The sequence below is a fragment of the Narcine bancroftii genome, chromosome 7, assembly GCF_036971445.1.
Source record: "Narcine bancroftii isolate sNarBan1 chromosome 7, sNarBan1.hap1, whole genome shotgun sequence".
Taxonomy (NCBI): domain Eukaryota; kingdom Metazoa; phylum Chordata; class Chondrichthyes; order Torpediniformes; family Narcinidae; genus Narcine; species Narcine bancroftii.
In genome coordinates this window covers 34176260-34191567 of record NC_091475.1, presented here as the reverse complement: position 1 = coordinate 34191567, position 15308 = coordinate 34176260, and the positions used below count along the sequence as shown (strand labels likewise).

Genomic DNA, 15308 nt, shown 5'->3' with positions numbered 1-15308 from the left:
CAATATCATCCATCCTTTAGCCATGACTCTGTGATGGTCACAACATAATACCTGCCAATGTTTAGCTGTAGTCCAAGGTCATCCACTTTATTTCTTGTGTTGCATGCATTTAAATACAAAACTCTACGCCCTTTATTTGTTACTTTGACTCTATGTCTCTGTTGCATTGCAACTCATCCCACTGGCTGCAATTTTGCTCTACTTGCCTGTCCTTCCACACAAACTCCCTACCAGCTGTCCCTACTTGTGCACCAACCATCTCTTCTTTTGCCTCTTCACTTTGGTTCGCAACCCCTGGAAATCTAGTAAAATTCCCTGCCTGGATTTTGGTTCGCCTTCAGTTCCGGTGCAACCTGATCCATTTGTACAGGTCACCCCTTCCCCAGTAAAGGTTCCAATGATTCAAAAACTTGAAACCCTGCCCATCTCTTCAGTCACTCATTTGTCTGCACTATCTTCCTGCTCTGACTTCCCTAGCTCGTGGCACCAGGAGTAATTGTGAGATTACCATGCTGGAGGTCTTGCTCTTCTGCTTCTTTCTTAACTCCTTAAACTTACTTTGCAGGACACCTACCTCACTCCTGCCTTTGTCATTGGTACCAATTTGTACTATGCCTGCTGGCTGCTCAACCTTAAGAATATTCTGCACCCTTTCAGAGACATTCTTGACCTGAGCACTTGGGAAGAATCCTGTAGTCTCTTTTGTGGCCGCAGATCTTTCTATCTGTTCCCCTGGCTTTCATCCGATAACCATTGCTCTACCTGACCATCCTTCCCTTCAGATGATCAGAGTCAACCATGGTGATTAGCCTGGCTACTGCAGGCCCAGATAGGTAATTTTCCTCAGCAATATCTAAAGGGGTCTACTTCTTTCTGAGGTGACTGGCCACAGGGCTACCTTCCACTGCCTGCCTATTTCCTTTCCCTCTCTGACTGATACCAAGCTACCTTCCTCCTGGCTCTGAGGTGTGATTCTGTCCCTGTAACTCCTGCCTATCACCCCCTCAGCCTCCTGGATGATCCAGAGTTCATCCATCTCCAGCTCCAATTCCCTATCATGGTCTGTAAAGAGCTACAGTTGGATACACTTCTCACAGATGAAGTCATCAGGGATGCTATCCACATTCTGCAAGAGGAGCATGTCCCTGTCCTGGCTATCATTCCTATATCTATTAAAGAGCAAAGAGTTAGAAAAACTTGTCCATACTTTGCCCCAACTCTTGCACCGTTACATCAGCCTCTGCTTCTGCGCTCTGAAACCTCTCGAGCCAAGGACTCAGATTCCCACTCCTACACTGGGTCACTCACCTTCCTTTCATGAGCTATAGTTAATTAGCCAATTGAGAAATTTAAAGAAGCACCTACCATATTCTCTCACACTGCTTTTTAAAATTCTTCTCCCTGTCCTGTATGTAGCTCCCTCACTCTGCAACTTGACCCACAAAATTCTCCTTTTTAAGAATAAGAGTTCAGATACTGAGAGAATTAATGGGAGCGACTTTGGGTCAGAGAGAATTAATGGCACAAGGGTTGGAGATTGGGGAAATCAATGGGATGGCAATGGATTGCAGAATTAATGCGCTCAAGCCTTATGATAGATTCTGAGGCAATGCTTGTTTTGTGAGATTCATTCAGGTGGAGTGCTGAGAGAACAAAATATAGTCTTATATTTGACATACGCGATGGTCAACAATTTGTATCATTTTAGCATTACTTATTTGCTTTTATACTCTCATTAACAGTCAGACTAGAAGAGCTCTTCCTACTTTAAAAATTTGAGTCTGTGATCCTCTCAGCCTCCCTGCTCCTCTGTTCTGAGAGTTCTGATGGACATTGGCTTCCTTAAATCTTCACAGTTTTCATACATCATACAAAGCAGATTCTAACACTCTTACACTCAGTTTGCTCATGCATTCTCAATGGGTCAAAACTCATAGTGTGAAAAGACCTTTACTGATCTACTATAAATTAAGGAAGCATGTTATACCCCAATCTGCAATTGTTTTAGGAATGCCATTCAACTCTCAGAAGATACAACAGTCCTGCTCTTATCAATTGAACAAATGCCCTGTAATATACAGTCAAGCTGAGCCAGTGCCAAGGTGATGATTGGATTTTGGTCCCAATTTGCCTGGAAGGATCATCTGTAAAAAGGTTCACATTCACAGTCAAGATTTCATCATATATTTTTATTTGACAAAGCAAGGAATTGAAAAGAAAACTTATCTAAGTGCTACCTATTAAGCTAAGACAAAGATCTTGCTGAAAAATTGTGCCATCAAACATCAGGTATTGCAGTGAACTGGAATTCACGTCTATGTATTGTTCAGATGGCTGGCTCCTCCACAGCTTCACCCTCACCTACCCCAATATAAATCCTAGTTTTCCCATCTTACCTCAGATTCACCTGAGGACTACTGTGTCTACCAGCCATTGATTGAAAGCTATTAAAAGCATGTTCGTACTCCTCACTTGTCTCTGAATGCATTCAGTTGCATTCCAATTTTAATACCTTAACTTTGAAATGGGATGGAAGTCCTGTTGAAGCCAGGCATGTTCCAGATCAATCCACTGTCCCCTGGAGAAATGGCTGGAGTGCTTCCAGTCCTACCTGATAGCCACACAAGACATCTTCAACTCAGATAGTCTCCATAGATCAGTTCTTCTCTTTCGAGTCAGCCCCAAAGGGTACACTGTCATCAGAGACTGTGTTACCTATGAGTCGGCCATAGAAGGCTTGAAAGCCCGCTAGATGATGCCCCAGAATGATGTGCTGGTGAGGCACTGACCCTCTCAATGTTGGCGGCGTCCAGGTGAGTTTATGGATGACAATGTTCTTGAACTGTGGGCTCCAACCAAAAACTGCCACTACAAAGCAGCCACGGCCCAGGTGAGAGAGGAGGAACAAATCTGGGACACCCTCATGGTATGTGAGGCAGCGACTGCTAGAGTTGGGGATGAAGGATTTGACCAGTACTCTGGAGCTGGCAAAAACACTCGAGCAGGCCCAATTGGGAGCCGACATTATGGGTGAAAGCGGCGCCTTTTCAGAGGATCAGATGATTGGAGTGCCTGTGCCCCCTGCGGCCATTGTGCCGACCGCTGCAGCCACGCGCGACCATGGATACTTCTTCTATGGACGAGCACAGCACCCTCGCACCCAAAACCCACGAAGGACTCCGTGTGCGCAGGGAGCAGTAAGCAAAGGCACTGGGTGAAGGTCTGCTGGGCTAAAGGGAACCCAAAGAGGGTGACCGCATGTGCAACCCCCAAATCATCACTCAGCCCGTGCTCGAGTCCTGATGTGCTGGCCTCCGCCTCTCCATGGTGTTCGCTGCCAGCATCTTGTTGCACCTCGTGGCAAGTCCTGCCACAGGAAGTGAAAGATTACAGGAATCCACAGCAGCCATCTTACCGCACCTCAAGGTCGGCGCCACCTAGTTCTTTGTTGGATCAAGAGGGAGGCCACACCACAATGTCGATGCCATCTTGTCTGCCCATGGGCCGAGGATAGAGTCGACATCAGCATGGAGAGCGATGGGGTTTCTGGAACACTGGCATCAGTCATCCTAGATCAGGCAATACCTCACCAATTGAATAATTTGACGATGGAGGTGAGAGTAAATGGACATTTGGCTGATTGTTTAGTAGACACTGGCTCCACTGAGAGCTTTATAAACTCTGCGATGGCTCTGTGGGACATCTTAAGAATGTACCCAACGGACTATCGTATTTTCCTAGCTTCATACTCATACTCTGCGATGATCCAAGGGAATTGTACTATACAATAGAATTTTGTAAGTTCCAATTGTATGTACTGAAGGATTTGTGTGCTCCTGTGTTGCTAGGTCTGGACTTCCTGTGTCACCTTAAAAGCGTGACCATGGAGTACTCTGGCCCACTCCCTCCAAGTCCCAAAAGCTGGACTCCACATGTGGTCTCTCCACCCTAAATATTGATCCCCCCTCCCCCACTGTTTCCAAAATTGACTCCCAATTGCAAACCAATAGCTACAAAGAGCAGGCGATATAGTGTGGGGGATCGGGAATTTATCAGAGCTGAGACACAATGACTGCTCAAAGAAAACATCATTGAGCCTAGCAACAGCCCATGGAGAGCCCAGGTGGTAGTCATGAAAGGGGAAGAAAAGTCCAGGATAGTGATTGACTACAGCCAAACAATTAATCATTTACACTCCTAAACGCATACCCACTCCTTCAAATTTCGGACATGGTAAATGAAATTGCACAGTACCGGATCTATTTGACCATCGACCTGAAAGCTGCATACCATCAGTTACCGATCTGTACCGAGGACCGCCCCTACCCAGCATTTGAGGCAAACGGATGGCTCTATCCGTACCAGAGGGTCCCTATTGGTATCACCAATGGGGTCTCGGTCTTCCAGAGACAACTAGTCAAAATGGTCGATGAGTACAGATTGAAAGCCACTTCCCTTATCTCAACAACGTTACCATTTGTGGACATTCTCTTGAAGACCATGACATCAACCTCCAGAGGTTTCTCCACTCTGCCAAGGCCCTGAACTTCATATACAACTCCAGTAAGTGTGGGCTAAAGTCTGTGATCCTGGGCTATATGGTGGAGAATGGTGTCAGTGGCCCTGACCCCGATCGAATATGTCCCCTGTTAGACCTCCCAATCCTGAGGACCATGAAAGCCTTAAGGAGGTGCCTGGGCTGCTTCTCCTACTATGTCCAGTGGGTCCCTCACTATGTAGATAAGGACCACTTCCTCTTAAAGTTCACCTCTTTCCCATTGTTGACAAAAGCCCAGACAGCTTTCACTATGTTCGGAGCTACAACACAAAGGCTACCATGCATGCGGTGGACGAGAAGGCAGCTTCCAGGTGGAAAGCAATGTCTCTGGCATAGCTCTGACTGCTATCCATAACCAGGTGGGCAGGCTGGTTGCCTTTTTTTCCTGCACCCTACAAGGCCAAGAGCTTTGGAACCCATCTGTGGAGAAAGAGGCCATTAGGCATTGGAGGCATTAACTGGCTGGCAGAAAATTTACACTGCTCACCGACCAGCGATCGGTGCCATTTATGTTTAATAATGCAAAAAAAAAACAAAATAAAGAATAACAAGATAGTTAGGTGGATGATCGAACTCTAATTATGACTTAGCATACAGGCCAGGTTCTCTCAATGAACCTCCAGATGCCCTATCAAGAGGAATCTGTGCCTCTGCACACAATTGCCAGTTGCAGTCTCTGCACAATGAGCTTTGCCACCGAGGCATCACCCACATAGCTCATTGCGTCAAGGCACACAACCTGCCCGATTCCATTGAGGACATCAGGGAAATGACCAGGTTCTGCCAGGTCTGTGCAGAGTGCAAGCCGCACTTCTATACCCTGACAAAGCGCACCTGATAAAGGCATCCCGCCCCTTTGAACAACTCAGGGTTGATTTCAAGGGTCCCCTCCCTTCCACCAACGTAAATCTGTACTTTCTCAATGTCATTGATGAGTATTCACGCTTTCCGTTTGCCATCCCTGTCCAAACAGGACCATCACCATTGTCACTATTTTCACCCTGTTCAGGGATCTCAGTTATATCCATAGTGACTGGGCCTCATCATCTATGAGTGAAAAGCTATGCCAGTACCTGCTTGTAAGGGGCATTTCCTCAAGCAGGACGACTAGCTACAATCCCCGGGGGAACGGACAAGTTGAAAAAGAGAACGCGACTGTATGGAAGACCATGAAATTGGCTCTCCGGTCCAAAGGCCTTCCAGATTCATGCTGGCAAGAAGTCCTACCCACTGCACTCCACTCTGTAAGGTTGCTCCTCTGCACGGTGACCAACACAACTCCTCACGAGCTTATGTTTACATTCCAGAGGAAATCCACATCTGGGACACTCTTCCAGCTTGGCTGACGGCACCAGGGCCAGTCCTGCTGAGAAAGTACATGAGGAAGAGGAAGACAGACCACCTGATCAAGAGGGTGCACCTGCTGCACGCCAACCCAACATATACTTATGTGGCAGACCCTGACGGCAGAGAGGACACCGTCTCGATCAGAGACCTGGCACCCGCCGGAACTGAGGATCCGATGCCTCAAGTGTGCCAGGAACTACCCGGTACCCCACACAGGGTCACGGAACAAACTGCTCGGAAATGGACCAATCCACCCCATGACCTGAGCCGGAGCCCTTGAGACCCAATGACCCTGTACCACAGGGGGACCAGAAAGTTCAGGAAGCCCAAAGTCCTCCAGTACTGTGGCATTCAACAAGAATTACCAGATACCCTGACAGACTTAACCTGTAAACATTTGTAAAGTATTAGTTTTTTTTTAAATGAATGGTCTGTTTTTCACCCATAGGCTCAATTTTGAAGGAAGGGGTGAATGCAGTGAACTGGAATTCACTGTCTATGAATTGTTCAGATAGCTGGTTCCTTCCCTGGCTCCACCCTCACCTACCCCAATATAAACCCTGGTTTTCCCACCTTACCTCAAATTCACCAGAGGACTATTGTGTCTACCGGCCATTGATTGTAAACTATTAAAAGTGTGTCTGTGCTCCTCATTTGTCTCTTGAGTGCATTCAGTCATGTTACTGCATGTAAAGGAAAACAGGAAAATTATGGAAATGCAATTCATCAAAATTCTACTTCCTGATGTACTTTAACATGGTTTCTTTTTCTTTCTAGTGGAAGTTCTTCAGAAGTTATATGGGTAAGTTATTCAGTTGATTAATTCATTGAAATGTCACATGTCGGGGAGGGGGATACAAAAATAATTTATTAAGTAGATGTGATAACAATTGTTAGTAATTTCAACAATAAAGATGCTGATAATGTCCTCCTTAAATCAGAGGATGTTCAACAACATCAAAATCATGGAGGGTTTTAATCCAATAAATAGGGAGTAATTGCTTCCACGGCCAGAAGGGTCAGTGACCAAAGGATATAGGTTTAAGATGGCAAATGTATCAGAGAAGAGGTTGGGATAAAATGTTTTAATCAAGTAAGTTGTCAGGATTTGTAATGCACTGCCTGAAACAGTGATGAGAGCACTATAGCGATCTTCAGAAGAGAAATTTTTTTAGGGCATCGTGAAAAGGAAATTTAGAAAACTCCACCAAAAAACCAACAGGAAAAGAGCTGCATATATATTGTTCACAACCCTGATATGGCTCTTCCTATCCATGAGATGTAAAAGGGAAATTGTTAATGAAATTCCTCATAGCTGCACCTCTCACAACAGCTGCCTGTTTCAGAAAGTCTAACATCCTAACACTTATTTCTTGAAATTATAGTTGTGAGAAAATTCTTGTCCATCTATAATTTCAGATTTTGCCCAACCTATTCTTACAGTGGTTACACCCCTCCATTTCACATTCCATGTATTAAATGCAATGAATAGTCCAACTGCAAAAACTTGCAGGAGAAAACATTTCCACTCATTCTCATCCTTCCGGACATTTCTGGCTTACATTGTGAGAGACAAAGTCAAACAAACTAAGTTCTTCCAGAGTAAGGGATAATATTCAAAGTGGTGGATGTCATGACAGTTAAGCAGGGCTTGGGAGGTCCTGCCATGGTAACCTGTTTTAGTAACTGCAGTGCATTTTGTAGACAGAGCATGCTGAAGCGACTGTGCGCCAGGGGGAGGGAACAAATTCTTAGGGTGGTGGAAAGGGTAGCAATCAAGGGTAGCTGGGTCTATTACACTACACTGACCAATTCTTATAGAGATATCTTGGGGCTTGGATATAGTCCAAGTTTCTTTTGTTCCTCAATATTTCCGAGCATCCTACCACTACTGTGTATGTCCTCCCCTTATGAATACTCTCCAAATATATTACCTCATATTTTTCAGCATTGAATTCCATCTGCAATCAGTCTGCCCAACATATCAATATCAATTAGTAACTGAAGGCAACCTTTCTTACCATCAACAACAGCACCAATTTTACTGTCATCTGCAAATTTACTGATCATCTTTTTATATTCACAGTTAGATTGTTAATATAAATAACACATAGCAAGAGTCCAGCAATATTCCTAGTAGTCTTCCTCTGGTCACTGATATAAAATTCCTATCAACATCTGATTCCTATTACCATGCTAGTTCCAGATGCAATTTGTCCTTTTGTTTTTTTTAATCCAATTGGAACTTTTGGACTAGTCATCATATAGGACCTTTTCAAAGGCTTTATTTATGTCCATGTTGTTTCCATCAACCATAATGTCAACACCTCTAAGAAGGTGAGAGGTGACTAGGAATGTGGATGAGGGTAGCGCAGTGGATGTTGTCTATATGGACTTCAGTAAGGCCTTCGATAAGGTACCACATGGAAGGTTAGTTAGAAAGTTGCAGTCTTTAGGTATAAATTTTAAGATAGTCAAATGGATTGAACATTGGCTGAAAGGGAGAGGCCAGAGAGTGGTAGTGGATAATTGTCTGTCAGGTTGGAGGCCGGTGACCAGTGGTGTGCCTCAAGGATCTGTATTGGGCCCATTGTTGTTCGTTATATACATTAATGATCAAGATGATGGGGTGGTGAATTGGATTAGTAAATATGCAGACGATACTAAGATAGGTGGAATAGTGGATAATGAAGAAGGTTTTCAAGGATTGCAGAGGGATTTGGGCTGCTTAGAAAAGTGGGCTGAAAAATGGCAGATGGAATTTAATGCTGATAAGTGTGAGGTGCTTTATTTTGGTAAGAAGAATCAGAATAGGACATACGTGGTAAATGGGAGAGCATTGATGAATACAGAAGAGCAGAAAGATTTAGGAGTGACGGTACATCGTTCCCTGAAGGTAGAAACTCATGTGAATAGGGTGGTGAAGAAGGCTTTTAGTATGCTGGCCTTTATCAATCATTGCATGGAATATAGGAGTTGGGAGGTGATGTTGAGATTGTATAAGACGTTGGTGCGGCCTCATTTGGAGTTCTGTGTGCAGTTCTGGTCGCCTAATTATAGGAAGGATATAAACAGAGTGGAGAGAGTGCAGAGAAGGTTTACCAGAATGTTGCCTGGGTTTAAGCATCTGGAGTATAGGGAGAGATTGGACAGATTAGGTCTTTATTCTTTGGAGCGTAGAAGGTTGAGAGGGGATTTGATAGAAGTATTTAAGATTATGAAAGGGATAGACAGAGTGGATGTGGATAGTCTATTTCCGTTAAGAGGAGGAAAGATTAAAACAAGAGGACATGAGTTAAGAATTAAGGGGCAGAGGTTTAGAGGTAACATGAGGGGGAACTTCTTTACTCAGAGAGTGGTAGCCGTGTGGAATGATCTTCCGGGAGAAATAGTGGCGGCGGAGTCAATTGTATTATTTAAGAAAAGGTTGGACAGGTATATGGATGAGAAGAAGATGGAGGGTTATGGGCATTGTGCAGGGAGGTGGGACTAGAAAGGGGTGTTTGGTTCGGAGCGGACTAGAAGGGCCTAACGGCCTGTTTCCGTGCTGCAATTGTTATGTTAAAATAATTGTTAATTTGTCAAGATTCTCTCCTTCACAATCTTTGTTTAATTCCTGCCTTTCCAAGGCTAGACTTTTTTGATAACTTTCTTCCACTGACATTATGCTCACAGTAATTATTTGAAAATTGTCTTGTCACACATGAAGATTCAATGCTTACTAATGGATACTAATGGATCCCTGCTGAACTTCCCATAGAGCAAGCTGCAATAAATTTCCCCAGATCTCAATACATTATTTTAGTAAATCAATAACATTACTCGAATTATAATGTGAGGTAGTAAACAAATGAAAAATCAGACTTAAAGATAATGATGGAATGTTTCCAATTGCCCAGGAATTGAAAATGAGTCGAAATAGATAAATAATTCAAGAGTTTCAGGAAAAAGAGCAGAACAAGTTAAGTTGTGATGTTGTAGGTTTCATTTCTAGAATCAATTGTTGAAGCAGAGAAAGAAAATTTTAAAAGTTGGTTGTGGAGATGGAAGAGAACAAAGTGTTTGAAGGAGCACAGTAAAGTGAGGGGGGTTACAATGAGGGGGGCAACAGTGATAGAGCACAGTAACAGTGAGGGAGTAACAGCGAGGGGGTAACAATGAGGGGCACAGTAACAATGAGGAGATAACAGCAAGGTGAGATAACAGTAAGGGGGGTAAGAGTAAAAGTGAGGGTAATTTGGTGTATGGAGGAATACTCCCAGCTATTTGCCTCAATAAATCTTTATTTTCTTTTGTAACACGAGTATTTAAGCAAGATAAACTAATATTTGATAATTTTAAAGGTATTGTCACCAGCATATTCCTCTCCAAATCCCTTTCTGAATGTATGATTTATACTTCATGTTTCAGTTGATATCAATATTACTGCCAATGTATGTGCATCAGCTCCTTGCTGGAATGGTGGGACCTGTCACAACGTTCTTGGTGATTATAACTGCACATGCAAGACAGGCTATGGTGGCAGGAGCTGTGAGATCGGTAAGACCAGTATAACTGCCTGTATTAACTAATTGTGCTGGCAGTAGGTTGATAGCGGGATGCCAAGCATCAGTTTCTGGAACCCCCACCCCGTTTCTCCCCAATGGTTCATGCTGCATTGAGTCCTTTCATGCACTGCAGACCTTTTCACTCAGTTGCCTTAACTCTCACTCAACAAATCAATTGTTAGCAATAATGCCATGGCTGACCTTTCAGTGTAAGGAAGCAGTCCTGACCCGGTTTGATTCTGGGAGAACTGTCGGAATCAAGATTTTGACGACTATTGGCTCATCTTAGGAGGCCATCCTCTCAGGATCCACCAAAGTCTCTGTGGGCAGTATCAGAATATGAACACAAGAAATAGCAGTAGGAGTAGGTCAGCTGACTCTTCAATCCATGCATCAGAATGTACAATTTTCCAGTACTATCTCTACAATCCCTTGATACCTTTTGCATTCACAATTCTACTGATTCCCATTTTGTCCCCTCCCTCCTTTCTCCATTTATCATCTCCTAATTTTGCCACCCCCCCCCCAACTCTTTTGTTCAGACGCCTATCAGCATTTTCTCATACTTGGATGAAGGGCTCAAGCCCAAAACATCAGTTATGTATCTTTATCGTTGCTACATAAAGGACATTGTTTGACCTGCTGAGGCCCTCCAGCGTTTTGTGTTTTTTTACTTCAACCATGCTATTTACAGAATTTTGTGATTTACTTTTTCCTATTTTCAATATCTCTGAAACGATATTTTAAAATGTAGTTTTTAAAAAATAATCTATCCATCCCCTTAAAAACCTTTGGATTCTATTGTGACTTCTATAATCTCTTAGCGTACTTTTCAATTGCTAATAATAGTGCAATTTCCTAACTAAATGTCATGATATTCTTGCAGAAAGTGATAAATGCGCATCCAACCCATGCAAGAATGGAGGATGGTGCCACAATGAAGCCACACAGTACACGTGTTCTTGTGAAACTGGCTATTCTGGTCAAAACTGTGAATTTGGTAAAGTACCTCTAATGCTGTAACTTTGCTCATGCCTGAGCACAGAGAGACTTGTTTGCCTTAAAACAATACTGCAAAGAGATAGATAATAATGAGTAACGTTTACCTGACCATGAGAAAGCAGCTCACTCACTCTTGGTCATTCAAACTGTCAGTGGTTCTACTACTATGCACCATTTTCAATTTTCTTCCCCACTTTGTCAAAGCTTATAGAAATAAGATCTTAAAGCAACCAGTGGCACATTCTGTTCTGGTGAGGGAATTAACAAGGGGAGGAGACAACAAAAAGTAATGAACCTTAGCGGCAACAACAGAATCATCCTGAAAATAAGAAAACAGCGTGAAAGCACAATAGCGCTGCAGCAGACCACCACATTGGATGTTATCTGTGTAGAGTTTGCACTTTCTCCCTGTAATTGCTCAAGTTTCCCTTGGGTGCTCTGTTTTCTACCCACGTACCAAAAACATGCTGATAGGTCAACAGACTGCAGGAAATTACCCCTTATTGCAGGTAAGTGGCAAAAATCAAATGGGAGCTGATAGACAAGTGAGAGAGAATGGGGAGATGGGTATCAAACTGAAAATTACACTCTAGGAAGGAGCCAGCATGGACTGTGGCCACATTTTCTGTAGCAAATAAGTTAATTAAATATAGACTCTGATAGAAAAAATGTTTGCAATATGAAAGTAACAAGAGGAAATACTGAAACATATTTTAAATGGTGTTTTTTATTTATGTAAATACATACAATTAGTTTAAATGGGAAGTGAAAATATAAAACAATAGATATAAATTATATAAGTTGATCATAAAACTGTTGTATATTGATAATAATGTACAATGATGGGTTCATTAACAATGGCGTGAAGCAAGGCTGTGTTCTCGCACCAACCCTCTTTTCAATCTTCTTCAGCATGATGCTGAACCAAGCCATGAAAGACCCCAACAATGAAGACGCTGTTTACATCCGGTACCGCACGGATGGCAGTCTCTTCAATCTGAGGTGCCTGCAAGCTCACACCAAGACACAAGAGAAACTTGTCCGTGAACTACTCTTTGCAGATGATGCCGCTTTAGTTGCCCATTCAGAGCCAGCTCTTCAGCGCTTGACGTCCTGCTTTGCGGAAACTGCCAAAATGTTTGGCCTGGAAGTCAGCCTGAAGAAAACTGAGGTCCTCCATCAGCCAGCTCCCCACCATGACTACCAGCCCCCCCACATCTCCATCGGGCACACAAAACTCAAAACGGTCAACCAGTTTACCTATCTCGGCTGCACCATTTCATCAGATGCAAGGATCGACAATGAGATAGACAACAGACTCGCCAAGGCAAATAGCGCCTTTGGAAGACTACACAAAAGAGTCTGGAAAAACAACCAACTGAAAAACCTCACAAAGATAAGCGTATACAGAGCCGTTGTCATACCCACACTCCTGTTCGGCTCCGAATCATGGGTCCTCTACCGGCACCACCTACGGCTCCTAGAACGCTTCCACCAGCGTTGTCTCCGCTCCATCCTCAACATCCATTGGAGCGCTCACACCCCTAACGTCGAGGTACTCGAGATGGCAGAGGTCGACAGCATCGAGTCCACGCTGCTGAAGATCCAGCTGCGCTGGATGGGTCACGTCTCCAGAATGGAGGACCATCGCCTTCCCAAGATCGTATTATATGGCGAGCTCTCCACTGGCCACCGTGACAGAGGTGCACCAAAGAAAAGGTACAAGGACTGCCTAAAGAAATCTCTTGGTGCCTGCCACATTGACCACCGCCAGTGGGCTGATAACGCCTCAAACCGTGCATCTTGGCGCCTCACAGTTTGGCGGGCAGCAGCCTCCTTTGAAGAAGACCGCAGAGCCCACCTCACTGACAAAAGGCAAAGGAGGAAAAACCCAACACCCAACCCCAACCAACCAATTTTCCCTTGCAACCGCTGCAATCGTGTCTGCCTGTCCCGCATCGGACTGGTCAGCCACAAACGAGCCTGCAGCTGACGTGGACTTTTTACCCCCTCCATAAATCTTCGTCCGCGAAGCCAAGCCAAAGAGAAGAGAACAATGATGGTGATAGAGATTTATTGCTGTGTTTTGGTTCAAAGGTTACAAATGAAATTATAGAAGTTGCAGCACTGAAGGAGGTTATACCAGATTTTAGAATTACTTTTTCTTTCCACTCACATACCATCTTAAGTAATCCCCATGCCATAAGTGCTCTGTGATTATTAAGGGATTACTTAAAGTGGTATGTGAATGGGAAAAAAGTTTGTAAACCACTATTTTAATCATACCTAATCAACTCATTATGTGCACAGTTTCATAACTCCAAAGGAAATGGGCCAATGACAATTTTTATCAAAATATTTCAGTAACAATTGGCACGAGGGCAGTGGTTCTCAACCTTCCCTTCCCACTCACATACCACTTTAAGTAATCCCTGTGTCATATGTGCTCTGTAATTAGTAAGGGATTACTTAAAGTGGCAAGTGAGTGGAAAGAAAAAGTTTGAAAACCACTGAACTATAGTTAGTGGGTAATAAAAAAGCATGGGAACTAACAGCTGAAAGTAGTAGATGATATCACATATTGGCAATGATGATTGTAATGGGTAATAATGGATGGTCATTATGGAAACTGGTGACAATGAGTATAATTAGATGGTGCTGTTTTAAATTGTAAACAAAGAACAGAAGTAGGCCATTTGGTTCATCAAGCCTGTTCTGTCATTTAATAAGAATATGGCTGATCCAGCTGTGGCTAGTTCCACCTGCTAGCACAATCCTCACAACCCTTAATTTTAATTTTCCTACTTTGCCAAAATCTGTGTTCAATAGTCAGTTCCACTACTTCCCTGGACAGAAAATTCCACAGATTCACCACTATGAAAAGCAGTTCCTCGTCATTTCTGTCCTAAACCTCTTCCCACCAATCTGGAGGCTACACCTCCTAGTTCTAGTCTCAACTCCAGTGGAAACAACTTTCCATTCTCCATCAATCCCCTACATAATTTCATATTTCTATAAGATCACCTCTCATTCTTCAAAATTCCAGCAATTACAGTCCCAGGTAACTCAAGCTCTCTTCATTGGCTAACTCTTGCATCTCTGAAATTAACTTGATGAGCATTCTCTCAACGACCTCCAAAGAATGTATTTTCTAAAATAAGGAGACCAGAACTGCACACAGTACTCCAGGTGTATCATCACCAGTATCCTGTATAGTTGCAGAATCTCCCTATTCTTATTCAATTATTCCAGCAATGAAGACCAGCATTCCATTTGTCTTCTTCATTACCTGTTGCCCCAGCAAACCAAGCTTTTGAGATTCATGCAGAAAAACTGCCCTCTGCACAGCAGCATGTTGCAATCTCTCACCGTTTAAGTAATAATCTGATCTATTTTTCATTCCAAAGTGGATGACCTCACATTGACCAATGTTGTACTTCATCTGCTAAGCCTTCACCCATTGTGCAGACTTTGCACAATTTACTTTTCCATTCCAATTAGTCGCATCAGCAAACTTAAATAGGGCTACACAGGATCACTCTTTCACGTTGTCAATTGAAACATCTAGATACAGTGGACATAGCAAAGATGTTTCCTGTAGTGGGAGAGTCTAGGATCACGGGGCACAGCCTCAGAATAAAGAGATGAATATTTCTTTAGCCCTAGGGAGGAAAATCTGTGGAATGTGTTGCAACACATGGCTGGGTAGACCACGTCATTGGGTATGTATTAATGGAGAGGTCAATAGGTTCTTCATTGGTAAAGGTGTCAAAAATTATGGGAAGGCACGAGAATCGGGTTGAAAGAAGAATACATTGCCCATGACTTGAACTGTGGAGCAGAATTGTCTAATT

General features: G+C 43.4%; 2 protein-coding genes across 8 annotated transcripts in view; one reads left to right on the top strand and one right to left on the bottom strand.

Moving 5' to 3' along the window:
* LOC138738728 (coagulation factor IX-like) overlaps nucleotides 1-15308 on the top strand; it is a 33760-nt gene that overhangs the window by 5609 nt on the left and 12843 nt on the right. The window contains exons 3-5 of the mRNA XM_069889520.1: nucleotides 6683-6707; nucleotides 10316-10444; nucleotides 11339-11452. Of these exons, the coding sequence (XP_069745621.1) occupies nucleotides 6683-6707; nucleotides 10316-10444; nucleotides 11339-11452 (268 nt within the window). The remainder of the gene's footprint in view (nucleotides 1-6682; nucleotides 6708-10315; nucleotides 10445-11338; nucleotides 11453-15308) is intronic.
* The window catches only part of grtp1a (growth hormone regulated TBC protein 1a), a 393930-nt gene that overhangs the window by 377836 nt on the left and 786 nt on the right, over nucleotides 1-15308 (bottom strand). For 4 of the 7 annotated variants that reach the window (XM_069889533.1, XM_069889535.1, XM_069889534.1 and 1 more), the window contains exons 2-3: nucleotides 10654-10772; nucleotides 6484-6588 (exon numbers count right to left, since the gene is read on the bottom strand). The exons of 2 other annotated variants lie outside the window; for them this stretch is intronic. The gene's annotated coding sequence lies outside the window, so the exon portion shown is untranslated. The remainder of the gene's footprint in view (nucleotides 1-6483; nucleotides 6589-10653; nucleotides 10773-15308) is intronic. One more of the 7 variants, XM_069889538.1, reaches the window with a different exon arrangement.